The sequence below is a fragment of the Balaenoptera physalus genome, assembly GCF_965194825.1.
Source record: "Balaenoptera physalus genome assembly, chromosome: 3".
NCBI lineage: Eukaryota > Metazoa > Chordata > Mammalia > Artiodactyla > Balaenopteridae > Balaenoptera > Balaenoptera physalus.
The window spans coordinates 55185264-55208288 of NC_138890.1; the positions used below are offsets into that span (position 1 = coordinate 55185264).

General features: G+C 39.2%; 1 protein-coding gene across 5 annotated transcripts in view; it reads left to right on the forward strand.

Annotated features, from left to right (window-relative positions):
• Positions 1-23025, forward strand: part of PRELID2 (PRELI domain containing 2) — a 77487-nt gene that overhangs the window by 37811 nt on the left and 16651 nt on the right. For all 5 annotated transcript variants that reach the window (XR_014261683.1, XM_082454299.1, XM_082454300.1 and 2 more), the window contains one exon: positions 6565-6670. Coding sequence is in view for 4 of the 5 variants with exons in the window: in XM_082454299.1 (XP_082310425.1) it covers positions 6565-6670 (106 nt within the window). In the remaining variant the exon portion in view is untranslated. The remainder of the gene's footprint in view (positions 1-6564; positions 6671-23025) is intronic.

The window sequence follows — 23025 nt, forward strand, 5'->3', positions numbered from 1 at the left end:
CAATAGAACAGTATGCAGCAATGAAAACCAACAAACAACAGCTTCATGCAACAGTATGGGTGAATCTTCACTGAGCATGCAGGTTTGATTCCCTGTGCCTTAGTGAACAGTGACAAGATCAGGGTGTGCTTAGGAAGCTGACGAGGCAGTGTGGGTTATGAGGAGCCCACGCTGGAGGCAAGGATCCCATTGGGAGGCAGTTGTGGTGGTCCTGGAGAGAGAAAGTGCTGTGCTAAACCCAGGCAGTAGCAGCAGCAAGAGAGAGAATGACATGGACTGTTGAGGAACATTAGAAGTAAAATAAACACAATCTGGGGACTGAGTGAATGTTTGGATTGTTTAGAAAAAGAACCATTTAACCTGTTGCTGAGATTTCTAGTCTCATAGACTAGGGTGATGGTTGTCTCCTTTGAGGTGGTAGATATGAATCTGCATGACATTAAGCTGTGACCTCAGGCAAGTTATTTAACTTCTCTTTGCCACAGTTTCCTCATGTGTAAAAGAGAGAAAACATATTAAGAGTAACAACCTCAGAACATAGTACAGTGTCTGATACATAATACACATTGTTACTATACAGTTTTTTGAATAAGTGTGACCCTGAGTATATAACATCATAAATGGATGCAGTCATTCCTTTAGGCTTAACAGAGATAAGACAGGTGTAGGAAAACTTGAATCATCTTTATATATCTCTTGAGTGAAACATCAAACAAAACCTGGGGGCAGGAGAAAGTCTTAGGTCAAAAGGCACAAAGAAATGGAGTTACATAGTGTGAGAAAAGGAAAGCCAAGAGGTGATTTAATGAAGGATAAGTCCAGAGTTAACATGTCCCGGGCCTCCCCTGGTGGCGCAGTGGTTAAGAATCTGCCTGCCAATGCAAGGGACACGGGTTCGAGCCCTAGTCTGGGAAGATCCCACATGCCACAGAGCAACTAAGCCCATGCGCCACAACTACTGAGCCTGTGCTCTAGAGCCCTCAAGCCACAACTACTGAGCCCATGTGCCACAGCTACTGAAGCCCATGTGCTTAGAGGCCGTGCTCCACAACAAGAGAAGCCACTGCAATGAGAAGCCCGCTCGCTGCAACTAGAAGAAAGCCCATGTGCAGCAATGAAGACCCAACGTAGCCAAAAATAAATCAATAAAATAAAATAAAATAAATAAAAAAAAAGTGGCAGGATACACATTTAAAAAAAAGTTAGCATGTCCCTTTGCTGAAAAAGGTTCTTGGTAGCACAGAGCCTTTTAAAGAATAACTTTTTATTTATATAAAAATAATCCTCAAGGATTTATTAGTGATGTTTTTTGGTGATTGCCAAGTAATACGTCTTTATTAAAGAAATTAGTAAAAAGAACAAAGTAAATAAATAACACCTATAATTCTAATGCCTAGAGAGTCTGTTCATAGTTCAGCTCTGTCTGTTTTTCTGTCTGTCCATCCGTCCATCTATCCATCTATCTTTTTCTCTTTCTTTTTTTTAAAAAAGAGCTGATGACTTCCCTGGTGGCGCAGTGGTTGAGAATCTGCCTGCCAATGCAGGGGACACGGGTTCGAGCCCTGGTCCGGGAGGATCCCACATGCTGCAGAGCAGCTAGGCCTGTGTGCCACAACTGCTGAGCCTGTGCTCTGGAGCCCACGAGCCACAACTACTGAGCCTGCGTGCCACAACTACTGAAGCCCGCACGCCTAGAGCCCGTGCTCCGCAGCAAGAGAGGCCACCGCAGTGAGAAGCCCACGCACTGCAATGAAGAGTAGCCCCTGCTTGCCATAACTAGAGAAAGCCTGCACCCAGCAACGAAAAACCCAATGCAGCCAGAAAAGAAACAAAGAAATTAAAAAAAAAAGAGCTGAAATTAAACCCGTAAATTGTGTGTAAGCTGCTGTGTTTTGCGTAGGAACTTAAATGGAGGCTTATCTAGCATGAGGGATTGAGGTTAGCTATGTGTATTAAGAAGAAAATGTCTGATGTGCTTTGTCAATGAGTTATTGAGAGAAAGCACAGCAGTTCCTTCTCTGGCAGTCTTAAAATATAGTAGGATAAACTCTCATCTCATTGATGGCAAGGGCATGACCCTGCTTTACTGCCCTGTTATTCTCTTATATGTGGGCCAAGCCTGAGATTGCTTTTCTGAGCACTTGCTTCTCCCAAAAGTGGCAGAAAGAAATGTTGGTTAGAATATGATGTAAGTGAGACTTTTATTAATCCCTCACCTACGTTTTCCTTGCAGACTGAAGAGTACATTTCTCCTAAGAGTGTAAGACTGCTCAACTTTTCATTTTGAAATATTAAAATCACTGTAAATTTCTACTCTGACTAATCTGGAACAAAGACAGGAAAGATTAGTGTCACCAGGATATAGTTTTACATGAGCAAATCATTTAAAATAGGCTTAAATCTAAGAGGTGGAAGCTGCTTTGCTTAAACTGACTAGTTGCCTAGACTATTTATGTCAGATTGGCTAGGATAACTGTGTGTGTGTGGAGGGGACGGGAGAGGGGAGAGAGGAGAGGGTGAGGGAGAGGGAAAGAGAGGGAGAGAGAAGTATTCTGAAGGCTTCCTTTCACTATATGCATGATCTAAACGTAGAGGCCACTGCTATTAGAGAATTAGAAGGTCTAATTAAGAGGTTATAGTAGCTATTTTTACCAAAATCACAGCTTTTTGAATTCATAGTTTTCTCAATATATTTCTTAGTGTTAGTGAATGTGCTCATATATACATGTACAAATACACCCAAGTACACCTATGGGAGATTTGGCTCCCATTTCCTTTCCTTAGAGATATAAGAAGGTAGGGGGAAGTTTTTTGTTGTTGCGGAATACTTTTGATCGTAAAGAAATTTAATATTAATTTATCCATTTAACAAATATTCATTGAACTCATTGAGTGTAGGCACTGTGCTGAAAATGGGGGATAGGAAATCATCTAAAAGCATTAAGGAATGGCAGCAAGCCTTTTAGTCAATGGTGCACATGTAACTGTTCATCTGTACCTGTTAACTTGGTGGCCTCAGATGCGAAGTCCTTCTTGCCTTCAGGGTAAAGTCTAAACTCCTCAGTCTGGGAATACCATTTGCAATCTGGTCTCCATCTGTCCTTCTAGCCTTATCTCCTAACATCTCCCACACCCACCTTATACTCTGGTCATTTTTATTGAAAAAACATTGATCAAGCCCCTTACCAAGTACTGGGTATTTTCAGATAACTGGCTGCTCTTCAGACCTTCTTGTCTGAGTCCTGTGGTTTTCCTCTGGTGGAATGCTTTGCCTGCATTTGCTGGTGTGACACTCACCCTCTTGTCTATGTGTCTTTCCCACTAGTCAGTGAGATCCTGGAGGACAGAAACTGTCCTTCCCTGTGGGGCTGTTGCACCCAGTAAGGTGCTTAGTAGATAGTAGCCACTCAGTCAGTGTGTATTGAACAAATGAATAAATGAGGCAAAGTCCAGTATCTTGTGGTGATGAACTCCCTCAGCTTTTGTTTATCTGGGAAAGCCTTAATTTCACCTTCATTTTTGAAGGATAGTTTTACCAAATACAGTATTCTTGGTTTACAGTTTTGTTTTTTTTTTTTTTTTTTTCTTTAGCACTTTGAATATATCATACCAATTTTTTTCTGGCCTACTAAGTTTCTCCTGAGAAATCGCTGAAAATTTTATGTGGGCTCCCTTGTATGTGACAAGTTGCTTTTTTTCTTGCTGCTTTCAAGATTCTCTCTCATTGTCTGTGACTTGATGATTTGATTATAAAAGTCTTGATGTGGGTCTCTTTAGGATTTATCCTCTTTGGCATCATTGAGCTTCTTGAATTTGGATGTCCATTTTCTTCCTCAAATTTGGGAAGTTTTCTGCCATTATTTCTTCAAATAGGCTCTTTGCTTCTTTCTTTCTCTCCTCTCCTTCTGGCACTCCCGTAATGTGTACATTGACCACTTCATGATGTCCCATAAGTCCATTAGGCCATCTTAACTTTTCTTCATTCTTTTTTCTTTTTCCTTTTTTATTCTCCTCTGACTCAGTAATTGTAAATGACTTGTCTTCAAGTTCACTGATTCTTTCTGCTGCTTGATCAAATCTGGTGTTTAACCCTTCTAGTGAATTTTCCAGTTTTTATATTTTAGTCTTCAGTTCCTGGATTTCTGTTTTTTTTTCTTTTTCTTATAATTAGTTTCTATCTTTTTGTTGATATTCTTATTTTGTTCATACCTCATTTTCCTGATTTCATTTAGTTGTCTACCTCTGTTCTCTTTTAATTCATTGACCATCTTTCAGGTGGTTATTTTGAATTCTTTGTCAGGTAATTAATAGATTTCTATTTCTTTAGGATTGGTTTCCAGAGATTTATCTTGTTATTTTGGTTGGGCCTTGTTTCCTTGTTTCTTTGTTTACTTTGTGATCTTTTGTTGAGACTTGGGCATTTGAAAAGACAGCCACCTCTCCCAACCTCTGCAGACTGGCTTTGTGCAGGGGAAGACCTTCACCCATCAGCCTGGGTAGAGATTTTGGGGGGGCCCCCCCTTGTGTCTTTTGTGAGGATGTTTCTCTTTGGGGCTTGTGTGTGTAATTTTCCACTTAGAAGGTTTGCCCCTGTTATCAAGAGCTCATACTCTCTTGCTCTCCCTGGTGTCTGTCCGTGGTACTGCAGATTCTTTGGTGCTATAACAAGCCACCATGCTTGCCTTTGTTCTTAGCAGCCCCCAGACATCCAAAGTATGCTGCTGTTCCCTTCAGCATTCTGAGTCAGGCAAGACAGAAACCAGTTCCTTGGACAGCCCACTGTAAGGTCAGAATGTTAGCTGTACATTCCGCTCTCTTCTTTCCTTCCAAAGGAGAAGCCAGGAGTCAGGGGTTGTTTCCTGATTGTGGTGCCCTATGCTGGGTGGATGGGGACTGTGGCAGGTAAATGCAACAAACATTCTTGTTCAGTTCAGTGTGGTTCTGCTTGGCTTTGTACTTGCCTGGGGTGCTGCAGTCTCTTAGCTGGTTTATGCACTTCTCATAAAGGCAACTTGGCCCATAAGTTGGCGTCTCTGTGGGGGAATGAGGGCCTGGGGCTTCCTATCCTGCCAGCTTTATGACATCACTCTCAAGTGTTATTCAAATCTTTGCTTTATGAAATGGAAATAATTAATATTGGTAGAACTTTTTTTAATTTTTAATAAATGTATTTATTTATTTATTTTTGGCTGTGTTGGGTCTTCGTTGCTGTGTGCAGGCTTTCTCTAGTTGTGGCGAGCAGGGGCTACTCTTTGTTGCGGTGCACGGGCTTCTCATTGTGGTGGCTTCTCTTGTTGTGGAGCACGGGCTCTAGGCACTTGAGCTTCTGTAGTTGTGGCACATGGGCTTCAGTAGTTGTGGCTCACGGGCTCTAGAGCGCAGGCTCAATAGTTGTGGCACATGGGCTTAGTTGCTCCGTGGCATGTGGGATCTTCCCAGACCAGGGCTCAAACCCGTGTCCCCTGCATTGGCAGGTGGATTCTTAACCACTACGCCACCAGGGAAGTCCCAGTATTGGTAGAACTTTAAATAGGTTAGTGGCACATATAATCTGTCTCATCTCCTTTTCTGATCAAAGATTAAAGAAGTCATTCCAGGCTTCCTTCCTGTCTCTGTCTGTCTGTCTCTCTTTAGTAATGGTGGCTAACATTTAATAAGTTCCTTACTGTGTGTCAGGAACTGTTCATGTTCCTGTTGTATGTATTCATTTACTTCTGACACTAGTTGTAAAAGGAAGATACTATAATTATTCCCAATTTACATGGGAGGAAACTGAGTTAAGAGAATCTAAGTAATTTACCGAGGTCATACAGCTGATTATTGTCTCATACTCAATTTTAACAAGACATTTTGTAGCATGGAATGAGAAATATATATATAAATATATATATATTTATATATATATTTACTTAGAATAAGTTAAATTTATTTATTTTGGGTCAGGTAGAGATTCTTAAAGCTCGTTGACTGTCCTGTCACAGTTTGATCATTGAATTATTTGTTAGGTATAAATAAAAATTCTGTGTTCTGCAGTTTTTATAATCAGAATAAAGTACCCATGTGTTTTCTCTTCTTTCCAGCTTTATTGTGATGTAAGTGTCATGTAATATTGTGTGAGTTTAAGATGTACAGTGTAATGATTTGATATATGTATATATTGCAAAATAATTATCACAGTAAGGTTATTTAACACATCCATTACCTCACATAGTTACAGTTTGTGTGTGTGGTGAGAACTTTTAAAATCTACTTTCTTAGCAACTTGAAATGAATAGTCTTTAATTTGAATATAATATGTTGCTTATATTATATAAACTGGAAGTCTCCTTTTGATAAAACCTTTGGTGTAACAGGCAATTATTGAATTACTATAGATATTATTTTGTGTTGATTATAAGTGGTAATTATGCTGTTGGAAATCCCTATAATTTAAATATTCAAATATAGAATGACACCAAAGGTGTGTGTGTGTATATATATATATATTTTTTTAATTAATTTTTATTGGAGTATAGTTGCTTTACAACATTGTGTTACAAAGATGTATATTTTTGTTTTTTGCAGGACAGAGTTCATTCAAAAAGGCAGGATTTCAATTACAGGGGCTGGTTTTCTCAACTGCATTCTGGAAACGTTTGCCAGCACATTTTTAAGACAGGGTGCCCAGAAGGTAAGCTTCTTTTCACTTTGAACCAACATTAATTTTAAGAAACCATGGAGATTCCCACTGGGTTCTTGAACAAGGCTCATGAACAGGCAAAACAAGAAAAAAATACAATTAATAAATATATGCAAAGATAATTACCCTCACTAATTATTACATAAATCCAAATCAAAGTAAAACTAAAGTGCCATTTGTGGCTCATTAAGTTAAAAACATGCCAATGAAGAATATGTGATAATATGGGAATACTTGTAGTCTAATAAAGAGAAATAATCAGAATGAATAATTATATTTACTGTATATACAATGTGATGACAGCTGTTTAGTTAAAAAGATAATAATAGCTAATATTTATGGAGTGCTTACCATGTGCTACTCACTAAAAAGAATATTTAATCATTAATTCATTTAATGCTCACAAACCTTGGAAATAGCTGTTATTGTTGTCCTGATATTCTGAACAAAGAAGACACAGAGTTCTGGAGCTCCTGATTGTCTTTTATTGTGGTTTTCAAGCTCTGTACTTGTGGGAGCTTAGGCTTCCATGAATGTTATTCAGAGGCCACCTTGAAGTTCTAAGGTCCTGAGTTACCCTGTGTTTTAAGTAGTGCTATTCTTGTTTTCATCTGTTTTTTATAGCATTACATATGAGATTGATATATCCTGTTTTCTTACCTAGGAAAGTCCATTTCTTATGCACCTTTATATGCCTATTGTAGGTGTTCCAAAATATTTTAAAATTATTAGTATTTGTTTTATTTATTATATTTAAAATTATTTGTCATTATTATTGTTATTAATTATGTTGGTGAACATAATCACTTATTTCCAGGGTTTACTCAGGTATGATGCATATGTTACCTAGTTTTGTTTTGTGGGACAGGCTTAATGGCTGGTCTAAAGAACTATCCTTACGACCTTAGAGGTTTTATGGGTAATAGACCTTGGTTCTCGTTTTACAGATCTAGATTCAAGAATGAACCTGGACCACAATGTGTTAATCTGGGAGGCTGAGGGTGATGGATGAATATTTGGTACTGTACTGTACTCCATAGACATACTGTCTAGATTGATGATGTGTTCCTGACCCTGGTGAGCACATCACCAGGCTGGCCCTGCCTGTTTAAGCCTGGGCTTGAAGTGGATAGTTGAGCTTCTGTAAGGTCTGATGTGACTGTCATTTACTCAGACATTATTGTGGGTTTGCCCTGCTATATTGCAAAATATGCATTTGTAAAAAGCCCCATGTTCTGCAAAATTGCACTCTAAAAATAATAGTGCTGATGAGAAAAATAACTTTATTGCTATGTCCCTGACTGAGTTGACTTCTTGGACATTGTTTGTTTGTTTATTTATTTATTTATGGCCGCACCACGTGGCTTGCAGGATCCTAGTTCCCCAACCAGGGATTGAACTGGAATCTTTGCAGTGGAAATGCAGAGTCCTAACCACTGGACCACCAGGGAATTCCCAGGGACATTGTTTAGATTAAAAGTGGCAAAGTTTTTCTGTAAAGAGCCAGATAGTAAATTTGTTAGACTTTGTGGGCCAATAGGCAAAATCGAGATACTGTGTAGGTGCTTTGTAACAAGAGAGAACCAAATTTGCACACATTTTTTATTGACAAAATTAAAATTATAATAATAGTAATTGAGTATAGTTTTTACAATAAAAGTCTACTAAGTATATAATTCTTAAAAGAATGGAATTCTTTTTTGGGGGGAGATAACATTTACCTGAGTTGGGGTTAAAAATTAGTATTCCCTACCATCAAATTGGTTGCAAATGTTCATTTGTAAAAACGATTCTTACCTTGTGGACCATAAAAACACAGGTGGTAGCTGGATTTGGCCTGTGCGCTATAGTTTGCCAGCCCTTGCTTTAGATAAATAAATATTGTTTGTTTAATCCGAGTGGGTCTCTATTTGACCTGCCCATCATTCTGAACCTTTTAATGACTTTTAATCACACAGTGATTGTGTACATTCTGATTCTGTGAGATACATAAAGAGACACTATTATTCCCATTTTATTGGTGAGAAATGTCTTGAAGAGGTAGGTGCACCCAGTCTGTAGGTCGCTGCTTGCCCACAGTCCTTCCTCTTGCAGATATATTTTGAGTACCTGCTTTGTGGGAGGCACTGCGTAGAGTGTGGGCTAAATGGATTTACTCAAGGTCACAGGACTGGCAAAGGGTGGAGACTGGACTCACATCCCCACCTTTTATCGCTTACTGTGCCACTTACTCCTTGCCACTTACTGTTCAAGATGTGCTCAGATGAATGAAGCAGAATGCTAGCCAGCTCAGCATCATGTTGTGCTTTAGATGAATTTGTGTTGCGGTCCTACTCCCTCTGTATTTATTAGGGCTCTTTGGTTGCAAATAACAGAAACTACCTTAGGCTAGCTTGATATAGAGCTACAAGAGTGTTGAGGCTGGCAGGCTTCAGAATGGTCTGCACTGGAACTGAGAGCTGCCAGGGACCCAGGTGGTATTCCTTCTTTAGCACTTGTCCATAGGAATATGCATTGGCTTTATTCTCTTCTTATGCAGTCTGGCTTTCTCTGTTTCACAGGCTGTATAGTGTGACGTGGGCCTCCGCAGTCCAAGTGTACTGTTATGTAGATTTCTGGCCAACAGAGAGACTGCTTATTTCTTCCTTTCCAAATTCTCTGGAAGGAACTCTCAGTGGCCTCCCATAGGTCAAACATGGCCAGGAGGGGAGAAGCCAGGTTGTTTAAATATGGCTAATCCTATGTCACAACTGCGTGGGTCAGCGTTAGGGGGTTAGTTCACAGGGAAAGGGGTGGTAAAATGGGTAAATACTCCTAAAGGTTTCTGGCATGGTCTTAACAGTAGTACTAGGCTCTTGATGACAGAGACAGTTTTATTCATCTTACACCCAGTCCCCCCAACCATAGTACCTAGGACAGTGCTCAGTACACATACGTGGACATGAGTAAAAAGGAAATAGAATGCACAGCAAGGTCCACAGCTGGTTTCTGGTGACTGTTATCTGGAAATCATCAAGTGACTAAATTTTTAAAGTGAGTAATCCAGGTGATTCCTCTGAATTCCCACTTACTATACTCAGAAGGAAGAATATATTTTTCCTGCTAGCTTTTGCCTTTTCTGACTTTACTTTTTTTTTTTTTTAAAGAGGCTTAGTTTAATTGGTTAGCTTTTCAATTTTAGGAGCCACTCATGCTTAAGTGTCTTTTATCTTTTACCCAAGTGGTGATGTTTTCCGGTATCAGCCTGACTTCCTGATAAACCTTCACAGCTGAGCCTGCATTAAGTGGCTTCTGTAGAAGTCATCATTAGAGTGTTTTAGGTGACTTTATTTTCAGTTTAGAACTTTATCCCTGAGGCTGTTTAGTGGGGACGTTACCAAATTGATCGTTGGACCATAGCTCAGCAGAAGCCCCCTGCCTCGGTGGCGAAGGTTCTTTTTCCATTTGGATTCAGACAGCCAATAATGAAACCGATGCTGTGACTGAAACAGCACAAATTTTATTCAATGTCCAGAGAATGGAGAAGCAGGAAATTAGTTTGCAAATCAACTTCTGGGGGTGGGGAGTTGATCAAGGCAAGATTTTTAAAGGCAGGGTTAATGGTGGTGGCGGGTGCATATGCATTGGTTTTCTGGTAAAAGACAGGGTTCTTCCTGCAACTGAGTGCCACTTCTTTTTCTTCCTTCTGTGGTCCGGTACTTTCTGTCATGGCACTGGTAGGTGTGTCATTCAGCATGTTATTGTTACCATGAGCGTATAATGAGGCTCAGGGTCTACTGGAGGTCAGGTCTTCCACCTTCTTGGATTTGGCTGGTTCTAACCAATTCTGGTGGCCTCTTGTTTTTCTGTTCTGGTGGTTTCCTGTAAGACAATATGACACTTCCGTTTCTTCAAGAAAGCGGGCAGGCTAGAGCTTGAGGCTAATAGTCATGGTAATAGTGGTGAAGGTGGGATCTGTTTCTTTTTCCCAGAAAAAGAAAAACTAGGTGCTCACTAAATATATATATATATATATATATATATATATATATATATATATATATATATATATATATATATATATATGTCTGTGTGTATAAATTAAAACCTAGTCCTAGATATGGACCCCCAAGGTGAGATTGAAACCGTGCAACTCAGATTGGGACTTGAACCCACGGTCATTTTTTTTTTTTTTTTTGGATATATGCATTCTACTTTAATGATTTTAATTGTGCCCTGTGTGACCTCGGGAGAGAAGGAGATTAATCTTGAGATGTTATGGAATGCCTTCTTATTTATTTATTTTTTTAACGTCTTTATTGGAGTATAATTGCTTTACAATGGTGTGTTAGTTTCTGCTTTATAACAAAGTGAATCAGCTATACATATATCCCCATATCTCCTCCCTCTTGCGTCTCCCTCCCACCCTCCCTATCCCACCCCTCTAGGTGGCCACAAAGCACTGAGCTGATCTCCCTGTGCTATGTGGCTGCTTCCCACTAGCTATCTATTTTACATTTGGTAGTGTATATATGTCCATGCCACCCTCTTACTCAGACCTTTTTTTTTTTTTTTAGATTCCATATATATGTGTTAGCATACAGTATTTGTTTTTCTCTTTCTGACTTAACTTCACTCTGTATGACAGACTCTAGGTCCATCCACCTCACTACAAATAACTCAATTTTGTTTCTTTTTATGGCTGAGTAATATTCCATTGAATATATGTGCCACATCTTCTTTATCCATTCATCTGTTGATGGACACTTAGGTTGCTTCCATGTCCTAGCTATTGTAAATAGAGCTGCAATGAACATTGAACCCATGGTCTTTTAATTGAGATCACACACCTGGTCTCAGGACTTAATGAAACTCAAGTTCTTGATTCTCATCACAGAAAGAATCAGTGAGAGACAAAGTGATAGGTAAGAAGTGGATTTATTTAGAGAGAAGCACACTCCACAGACAGAGTGTGGGCCATCTCAGAAGGTGAGAGGGACCAGGGTACGTGGGTTGTCAGTGTTTATAGGGGTCGGTAATTTCATAGGCTAATGAGTGGGAGGAGTATTTCAGCTGTTTTGGGGAAGGAGTGGGGAATTGGACCATGGCCCACGTTTTGACCTTTTATTGTCAGCCTTGGAACTGTCATGGCGCCTGTGAGTTTGTCATTTAGCGTGCTGATGTGTTACAATGAGCGTATCCTGAGGCTCAAGGTCTACTGGAAGTCGAATCTTCCGCCATTTTGGACCTAGTTGGTTCTCACCAGTTTTTGTCATGTCCTATGGCTGTCATTCTTTTAAAGGTTGTGCCCTGCCCCCTTCCCTCCTGTTTCAGGATCACTTCTGTTTTTGTTCCTCTGGGAGCTTGTTCAACTGCTTTTCTCTTTTCCCTTTATCACTTTGAGGTGACTTGCAATTCGGGGGTCTTTCTGACACAAACGTTGCTATTATGAACAAGGGTGAATAAATATCTGTTTAAATCTCTGCTTTCAGTTCTTTGCTGGATTATATGGTAATTCTGTGTTTAATTTTTCAAGGAAACTTCCTAAAAGTTTCTTTTTGAGATAGCTGTCTATCTTTGTCCATGACAGCAATGGACAGTATCATTACTGTGTATTTTTCTCATACTGTGGACAAGTAGGATGCTAGTTGTCAAATACATATTTTGCCATATACATACAGATACATATGCCTCCAGGTAAGCAAGCACTCAAAAAACTGACTAGGGAAACAGAGGAAATCTGAAGGAAAATAGGGATTGGTGGAAATCTGGGACACATGTAAGGCTTCATACACATTTCTGCAGCCTAGGTGAATGGCCAGCAACTGTGAAGCAGAGCTGGTAGTAACCCAGGCCAGCCAAGTCCAACCTCAGGGATCCTCAGGACAGGAAACAGAGATCAGGATATTACCTGGGGCAGACATGGCTCTGCAGATGCTCCCAGTTCTGGAAAGGCAACCCTCAGACCGGTGTTGCTCAGTCTTTTTTCCATTATCACCCCCCCAACTAAGGATCCTTTGCAGACTTTTTTTCCGAATTGTCCCCCCCACCCAATGTTAATACTAATATCCTATAGTATTATCCTATAATTATGATAAATATCCTAATTATCTGTTTATACACTGTATTATATCTTTGCTATATACATAAAAAGTGCAAGATATTTTTCACTTCCGTGAACAAATTGTCATCTGGTTTCAGTATTGTCCCCGCTGAGAAAGCGTGCTTTATACTGCATTGGGTGTAATTGTCTTTTGTAGTTTTTGTCTCCATCTCTCCAAATCAGAACAAAACAATCACCAGTTCACCCCCACTCCCCCACCACCCCCCAAATTCCAAACAAAAATCAAAAGAACTTTTTGGTGAACTCCCATGTGGTTCTTGTAAATCCCACATTTTACTTTTCTGGCAGAGGTGCAGGAGATAATATGGGTGAAAACAGTCTTGTCATGCAAGTGTTCTTTTTTTAGTCCAGTTGTCTGAGTACTTCGGGATGACTACAAATGCTGCGGAAATGCAGGGCCTTCATTATGCGCTCACACAGAGATATTTTTTTTTAAGTTTATGAAATACATTTTCAATGTGTGATAAAATAATTTGTTATTTCAGCCACTCTCCTGGCAAGGCCCCATTATTGGTTCCATCATTATTCTTATTGTGTTGATTGGGAGGCTAAAGCAGAGAGAGATTGAATTCAACAGCATGTGAAATATTTGTCACTGGAACAATGTGGGCAAGTCAAACAACTTGTGCATCTTTTTAAAGAAGGTCTGGCCTAGACATGTTATGGCTAAAGAGATCTGAATATGCTGCTTCCTTAGGGTGTGTGCTTATTTGAGCCTTATGAAATCCATTTTAATAGTGGAAGATAATTCTTTGAGACAGAAGATACTGTTCTTGTATATATACTAGTATATATATGTATATATATATGTATGTTGTGTGTGTATATATATTGGATGCATGTATGTGTATATATGGATATATACACACACACACTATACGCTATATGTATATAGTATAGTATATTCAGGTACTATATATGTAGTCCAAATGGGCATTGGAAAAATCTGTTTGTTGCATCATTTTTTTAAACTAACTGTATTAGTTATCCGTTGCTTGGTAACAGACTACCCCAACACTCCACAGCTTGCAGCAGCAGCACACGTTCATTGTCTCTCAGGGGGGGGCCTCGGGAAGATGGCGGAAGAGTAAGACGCGGAGATCACCTTCCTTCCCACAGATACAGTAGAAATACATCTACACGTGGAACTGCTCCTACAGAACACCCACTGAACGCTGGCATTGTCTCTCAGTTTCTGTGGGTCAGGAGTCTGGCATGGCTTAGTTGGGTGCTCAGCCTTATGGTCTCACAAGGATGTAATCAAGTTGTTGGCTGGGGCTGCGATCTCATCTGAAGGCTCAATGGAGAGGATTCAGTTCCAAACACTCACGTGGTTGCTGGTGGGATTCTGCCGGCCTCCCTTGGTTCCTTGCCGTGTGGGCCTCTCTATACAGCATCTCACGTGGCAGCAAGCAAGAGGGAGGGCAAAGGATGCAAGCAAGGCAAAAGCCACAGATTTTTTGTTTCCTAATCACAGCAGTGACATCCCTTTATTTTCTGTATTCTTTTCATTAGGAGCAAGTCACCAGGTGTAGCCCACACAGTCAAGGGAAGGGGTTACACAAGGGCATAAATACCAAGAGGTGAGGAACACTAGGAGCAGTGTCAGAATTGCCTGTCATACTGACCTAAGCAGATTGGTATGCCAGGTTGTATGTACAGTTGTTAAGGTCTTTTTGGTACCTATTGGGAATGGTGAGGGTCAGCTGCACCCTCATAACCTCACTACCAGCTTATGAAAAAGTTCTGCAACACATACAGATGCTTTGTTAATCATTTACAAGGAAACCCAAAGTAGCTTCCTGTTCTGTAAGTTTGATTACATCTCCGTCCTTCTGGGTGCTTCGTTCTCTGCAGGCAGAGCTGATGATATTCCAAAGGCAAGATTCAGCTATTTTACAGATAGCATCAGGTAGCCAGAATCTTCAATCCAGTGTCTGTACAGGACTGTTTAGTCATAAACTGTGGATGCCTTCCCTAAAGTTGGCAGGTGAAGGCATTGCTGAATAGTCTTAAATCCTCATTACAAGGATGAGTGTCGCTCTAGAATTTTGAGCTAATCCGCATATCTTAAGTTCTTCTAATTGAGGTAATAAGAGTCCATTTCTAATATCCGTTACGCTAGTTAGCAAGCCAGTGAAAATTCACTATTTTAACATTCCTTATGCTAATTATCAAAGCCTCTGGTGGTTTCTGATAAAGATAACTGAGGTTTCTATAGAGTGAGATTGCTGATTAGAATGCTCATAGCCAACGCCTGGAGCGTGAAGCCTACATTAGGGCAACTTATTACCTGGTGTATAACTTGAACTAACACATGCACCATAACATTATGCTGCACATGCTGAAATATTTTGAAGCAAATTATAGACATCCTATTAATCGTTTTCCACATGCCAACTCCTGAACTAAAAGCCTAGTATGTTCTGCCTTTAGAAAGATTATTCGGTGTGAAACAAGGTTTTGCCTATGTGCTTAACAAATGTGAAGCTTTAGAGAAGTGCCCCTTGGTACATGATCTGGTTTTCTTATTTCCCAGATGTCACATTTCACATCTTGGACCCTCAAATTTCTCACCTCTAAAATGGAGTGATAATAATCTTTCACAGGGTTATTTTAAGGGTTAAGTGAGGGCATATATATGAGATATGCCTGGCACATAGAAAAACTTAAATAATCACTAGCATTAAGAGAAATTCTCTAATAAGAAGTATATATTTTAAGTAAATAGGCTTTTAAATATTTATCCAAACAAAAATTTTACATAGCAGCAGTATGGGTAAGGTTTCGTTTCTTTAAAAATTATTTTTCTAATCATTTTTTAGATCCATAATTTTATTACTTGTTGTATTTACATTTAACATTTTGATATAGATCCTTCCATATGTCTTTGTGTATGTTTGCATATGTATGTATATGTATTTTTTTTTTAATAACAAAATTGGAAGTGTCCTGTTTATTTAGCCCAACCTTGTCATTTATGGACATACTGTGAACATTTTTCTGTGTCATTACACATTCCTTGAAAACATGATTTTTGATGCTTTCATAATATTCCACTGGCATAATAGCTCTTATTGTTGTTTTCTATTTTTTTCACTATTATAGATAATATTGTAGTAAATCTATGAATGTAAATATTTGTGTATATTTCTGATCACTTCCTAGGCTAACGAGTGTGCACATTTTAAAGACCTTTGATATGTAACACCAATTTGCTTCCAGAAGAATTCTGCCCATTTGTAGCTTCCACCACCAGCTGGCTCTGGGTATTATCAGCTTTCTTGCTGTATGACTTGAATGAATCACAACCTCTTAGGAACTTGGATTTGTCACTAGGAAAGCAGGGCTAATTAGTCCATCCTCATGGGATTGTTGTGAAGAAGAAATGAAGTTGTTAGCTCCAGTCTTCTGATTCTTACTCCAAAGACAGTGAAAGTTAATGCTTCTGTCATTAACTAGTTGTGTGACCTCAGTCCTCCTCCAAGGTTTTAATTGTGTTACCTTGGGCTAGTTGCCCTGAACTGCTCAATTCCTTATCTATGAATTGACTATATAGTGTCCACACATGCATGGCAGTCACAACCCTAAAAAGAGCAGACATTTCAAAGCCCAGTAATAATTCCAAGATAGAAGAAAAGAGCAAATAAAACTGTCATTCAAAAGAATAAACTCACAAACATGACATAAGAACACTAGTGTAATGTTCTGCTGACTATATATTGGAGACTTCTATTTCCTGCTTGATGATGTGAATTCTTTCAAGATTCTTTTCATTACTTGAATCACTTGAAGAACTGATGAAATATGTTCTGTCCCTCTTATTTCCCAACTTTCAATTTAAATCTGTTGATAATACTTTTTAATCCCACTCTTCAGTGCTCAAATAGATTGATTTACTTGATATTTATTCATTAGATGCCATGAGAATATTACCAGGATTCTGATTTTTAACAACTTATTTCTAGATCAGTTAAGTAATAGTAGCTGCTCTCTTTTTGCATACCCCACTCCCCATCAACTCATCTCAGCCTGCTCTTATCTCTAGAGTTTTTAGTCCCGAGAAATGTAACCTTTGCAGTGAAAACATCTTAGTGAAAATGAGTATTCTGCAACTGATAACAGTTTTTGTTCCTTCCACGAAGTTTAAATCCATGCCTTTACCTTGACTGTGAGACTCAGGAATCCAAAACCCCTCAATGGCTCATTTGAATTCATCATGGTTGTGATAGACTACTCAGCGGTAAAGCTTTTGGGAATCCCTTAAGTCAGCCAGCTGAAATTCTGGGGTATTATCTTCTATGAAACTAGATGAAACCTGGGAAGTTAAGCTCTTTCCTGAAATCATAGAAAGTGGTTTCCTGAGCTTGAGATGAGTCTCTATGTCATTATTTGCATAGTGATCAGAAGTCATGTCCCTGCACAGTGGACTGTGCAGCACAGGGACCAGGAATCAGGAAACCTGAGCTCTGGCCCTGCCTTGGCTGCACTCTCCTGGCCACAGTGCTTGGACTAGTTGCTCTCACTTCACAATCATTTTTTGAAAATCAGGGATTGGACTAGGAGGTCATTTTCAATTCTGACATTGTATGATTTTTTTTTTTTTTTCGAACCCACCCTCCTTTCCCCCAATGTGTAAATACCAAGATTTTTAACTGTGATTAAAAATCTTCCAACAAACAAAAGCCCAGAACCAGATGGCTTCACAGGCAAATTCTATCAAACATTTAGAGCAGAGCTAACACCTATTCTTCTCAAATTCTTCCAAAATATAGCAGAGGGAGGAACACTCCCAAACTCATTCTATGAGGCCACAATCACCCTGATACCAAAACCAGACAAAGATGTCACAAAGAAAGAAAACTACAGGCCAGTATCACTGATGAGCATAGATGCAGAAATCCTCAACAAAATACTAGCAAACAGAATCCAACAGCACATTAAAAGGATCATACACCAGGATGAAGTGGGGTTTATCCCAGGAATGCAAGGATTCTTCAATATACGCAAATCAATCAATGTGATACACCATATTAACAAACTGAAGGATAAAACCCATATGATAATCTCAGTAGATGCAGAAAAAGCTTTAGACAAAATTCAACACTGATTTATGATAAAAACTCTCCAGAAAGTAGGCATAGAGAGAACTTACCTCAACATAATAAAGGCCATATATGACAAAGCCACAGCCAACATCGTTCTTAATGGTGAAAAACTGAAACCATTTCCACTAAGATCAGTAACAAGACAAGGATGCCCACTCTCACCACTGTTATTCAGCACAGTTTTGGAAGTTTTAGCCACAGCAATCAGAGAAGAAAAAGAAATAAAAGGAATCCAAATTGGAAAACAAAAGTAAAGGTGTCACTTTGCAGATGACGTGATACTATACATAGAGAATCCTAAAGATGCTACCAGAAAGCTACTAGAGCTAATCAATGAATTTGGTAAAGTTGCAGGATACAAAATTAATGCACAGAAATCTCTTGCATTCCTATACACTAATGATGAAAAATCTGAAAGAGAAATTAAGGAAACACTCCCATTTACCACTGCAACAAAAAGAATAAAATACCTAGGAATAAACCTACTTAAGGAGACAAAAGACCTCTATGCAGAAAACTATAAGACACTGATGAAAAAAATTAAAGATGATACAAACAGATGGAGGGATATACCATGTTCTTGGATTGGAAGAATCAACATTGTGAAAATGACTGTATTATCCAAAGCAATCTACAGATTCAATGCAATCCCTATCAAACTACCAATGGCATTTTTCACAGAACTAGAACAAAAAATTTCACAATTTGTGTTGAAACACAAAAGACTCCGAATAGCCAAAGCAATCTTGAGAAATAAAAACGGAGCTGGAGGAATCAGGCTCCTGGACTTCAGACTATACTACAAAGCTACAGTAATCAAGACAGCATGGTACTGGCACAAAAACAGAAATATAGATCAATGGAACAGGATAGAAAACCCAGAGATTAAACCCACACACATATGGTCACCTTATTTTTGATAAAGGAGGCAAGAGTATAAAATAGAGAAAAGACAGTGTCTTCAATAAATGGTGCTGGGAAAACTGGACAGCTACATGTAAAAGTATGAAATTAGAATGCTCCCTAACACCATACACAAACTCAAAATGGATTAAAGACCGAAATATAAGGCCAGACACTATAAAACTCTTAGAGGAAAATGTAGGAAGAACACTTTGACATAAATCACAGCAAAATCCTTTTTGACCCACCTCCTAGAGAAATGGAAATAAAAACAAAAATAAACAAATGAGACCTAATGAAACTTAAAAGCTTTTGCACAGCAAAGGAAACCATAAACAAGACAAAAAGACAACCCTCAGAATGGCAGAAAATATTTGCAAATGAAACAACAGACAAAGGATTAATCTCCAAAATATACAAACAGCTCATGGAGCTCAATATCAAAAAAACAAACAATCCAGTTAAAAAATGGGCAGAAGACCTAAGTAGACATTTCACCAAGGAAGACATACAGATGGCCAAGAGGCACATGAAAAGATGCTCAACATCACTAATTATTAGAGAAATGCAAATCAAAACTACAATGAGGTATCACCTCACACCGGTCAGACTGGCCATTATCAAAAAAGCTAGAAACAATAAATGCTGGAATGGGTGTGGTGAAGAGGGAACCCTCCTATACAGTTGGTGGGAATGTAAATTGATACAACCTCTCTGGAAAACAGTATGGAGGTTCCTTAAAAAACTAAAAATAGAACTACCATATGACCCAGCAATCCCACTACTGGGCATATACCCTGAGAAAACCATAATTCAAAAAGACTCATGTACCACAATGTTTATTGCAGCACTATTTACAATAGCCAGGACATGGAACCAACCCAAATGTCCATCGACAGAGGAATGGATAAAGAAGATGTGGCACATATATACAATGGAATATTACTCAGCCATAAAAAGAAACGAAATTGAGTTATTTGTAGTGAGGTGAATGGACCTAGAGTCTGTCATACAGAGTGAAGTAAGTCAGAAAGAGAAAAACAAATACCATACGCTAATGCAAGTATATGGAACCAAAAAAAAAAAAAAAAAGGTACTGATGAACCTAGTTGCAGGGCAGGAATAAAGAGGTAGACATAGAGAATGGACTTGATGGCATGGGGTGGGAGGGTGAAGCTGGGGCGAAGTGAGAGTAGCATCGACCTACATGCACTACCGAATGTAAAATAGTTGGCTGGTGGGAAGCAGCCACATAGCACAGGGAGATCTGCTCTGTGCTTTGTGATGACCTAGACGGGTGGGATAGGGTAGATGGGAGGGAGGCTCAAGAGGGAGAGGAGGTAGGGACATGTGTATGCATATGGCTGACTCACTTTGTTATACAGCAGAAACTAACACAACATTGTAAAGCAATTATACTCCGAAAAAGATGTTAAAAAAAAAGATTTTTAAATTTGTCTGACAAAGTCTTGAAGTCTGCATAAAAATTCAGGAGTTGAAGCTAAGTAGGGATCCAGGAGCATCAGAGATAATTCATGTAACAAGTAGAAAGTAGATGGTCAAGGGTTGAGGTGTTGGTAACAAAATATTTAAAAATAAGACACACACTTTTACCTTTTTTTTTTTTTTTTAGCCATGCCACGCGGCTTGCGGGATCTTAGTTCCCCGACCAGGTATTGAACCTGGTCCCTTGGCCGTGAAAACGCGAAGTCCTAACCACTGGACTGCCAGGGAATTCCCAGACACATGCTTTTAAAAAATACTATTTAGCAAGAGAGGGTAGTAAGCAAGTGGTACTAATGTTCCAATTTCATTTTAAAATCCTATGCACGTGAGCTGAATACACCGCATATTACAACGATTTGTAAATCTCGTAGATGTCTTTGAGTATTGGTGCCTGGTAATAGATATGTTGGCTTGTTTTCAGTCCATGTCTTCCGTAAATGCAGACTCTTCTGGAAAATTTGGAGAAAGCCAGTTACAGTAATAATAGTTGTAGCTATAATTTATGGAGTGTTTACCAGGAGCCAGGCCCTGATGAGGAAGTGGAGGCACACGGAGGTTAAATTACTTGCACGGTGTCATCAGCCAGTATACAGAGCTTAGTACGCATACGACTTTGAAGTAGACACTCGAAGTGTACAGTATTGTACTTGCTTTGCTGTTGCTCTTTTACGTTCACAGCAGACTGGACTCTTTGGAAATTTGGGAGCCATGTTCTCCGTACTGTTCTGGATGGAATTTCCGACCAGTCTGTTACTTTTCTGAGCCCGTTCTTGTACTCCGTTGTGCTAAATTCAGAGACAATGAGAAAATAGGAATTTGTGGCCACCATAAATCTTCACGTACCTCGTGTAAACCTGAGGCAGACAGAATTGAAAACTGAAACAGCTCTGGCTGGGCTGCATTGAAATAGCAGAAAAACAGGGGCTGCATCCACAGCTTGTGTGGACTAAGAGTGTTTTAGTCACAGATCTTTGGTGGATCAAATCTGTTGTAGGATCGGGCTTGGATTCACCTAGGCTCTTGGTGCAAAATTAAGGCTGTTAGTTTGACCAACAAGGCCAGGGATTAATACAGAATTCTGGGCAGAGCAACTTGAATTGCAAAGCTAATTTAATTTCTTGAAGGTACATCTAATAGTTAAACTTCAGTTGTGTGCTTAAGCCCTGGAGCATGCTAATTAAATGCCCCTTGAGCTCTCCGAGGTGTCCAGCTATTCCTCTTGGTCATTGTTACCCCTTCTGTCAGTGGTCATTTCTTATTCTGTATCCCCACTCTATGGTAGAACTTCATCTCTTGCTGAAGGACCCCTTGGTGTGCCCACACTGTGTGGGACTAGGGGCACCAGGAAGAGCCCCAAGCAGATGATGGGGAGGACGCTGGGGTGTCTGCCTGTTAAGGAGAAAAGAAGCCTTGTATTTCGTGAACCCAGGTTTGTTGGAGTGATATTTCTTGTCACTTTCAGTATCCTCGGAATTCCATTTGCTGCCTGGGATTTGACCCCTTATTCTTTGTCTAGCTTTCTTTCTTAGATTCTGGCTAAACTATTTTTTTCTCAATTTCCTTGGTAAAGGAAAATGGTGGGTTTTTGAGAGTTGAGTTGTTGACACCCAGTTTAAGAAGAATTTAAAGGCTATAATTAAAAATTTTCTTGATCACTGGCCTTTGGTGAGGATGTAGCTTTTGTTACTTTTAAAGACATTGATGTTTGTTAAAGCCCACTAGTTTTTCTACTCTTGGCACTTCTTGATATGTTTGAAATATTTCATAATTTAAAAAATTGCTGCACTACCCCCAAAAGACTTGTTCTGTTTTTAAGCAGAATTTTAAAAAACATTTTATATAAAATGTTTTTGAGTAGGTATTACCTGCACATAAATGTTTTAAATTATATTTGCAGCAGAGCCATTTATGTTCTTTTGCTCTCGCGCTCTCTGAAAGCAGCGTACCCTGTACTGACCAGCTGTGTGACCTTGGGCAAGCTGTTTAATTTTCTGAGTCTCACCGTTGTCATCTGTAGAATGAGGATAATATAGGAACCTATTTCATAGAGTACCTGTGAGGAGTGAATGAGTTACATACATAAAATGCTTAGGAGCCGACTTGGCGTACAGTAAATGACCAGTTACTGTTTTTTAAAATATTTATTTATTTATTTATTTGGCTGTGCCGGGTCTTAGTTGCGGCATGCGGGATCTAGTTCCCTGCCTAGGGATCCAACCCAGGCCCCCCGCATTGGGAGAGAGGAGTCTTACCCACTGGACCACCAGGGAAGTCCCAGTTGTTACTATTATTTAAAAAGAAAAATGCAAGGAAATTATAGGCAAAAACTTAATTTTTTCATTATGACATGATAGACAAATGTGTAGCGGTTATAATGAGGCTGTTTTGGAGTCAACCCAACCTGATTTTAAATCTCCGTCCCTTCTCTGATAGGGTATATACGAACTTAAGATAAAAAGAGAATTATCTGGGCACCCATTGGATTTGTTTATTGTCTAGGCATCAGTTGGATTTACTTACTCTTTTAGAGACAATTCATTGATTAAATGTACAAGCATGCTGCTAACCATTTTCTCTCTCAGAATAGGGAAGAAACAAGGGGAATTTATGACTGAGCTTAAATCTGATGAATAGTGAAAAAAATGGCTAATAAAGGGAATTGATAAGAGCCTTGTTGTTTTTTAGTTTGGTAGTATAAGAGTTGGTACAAGACTTGGTACTAGGAC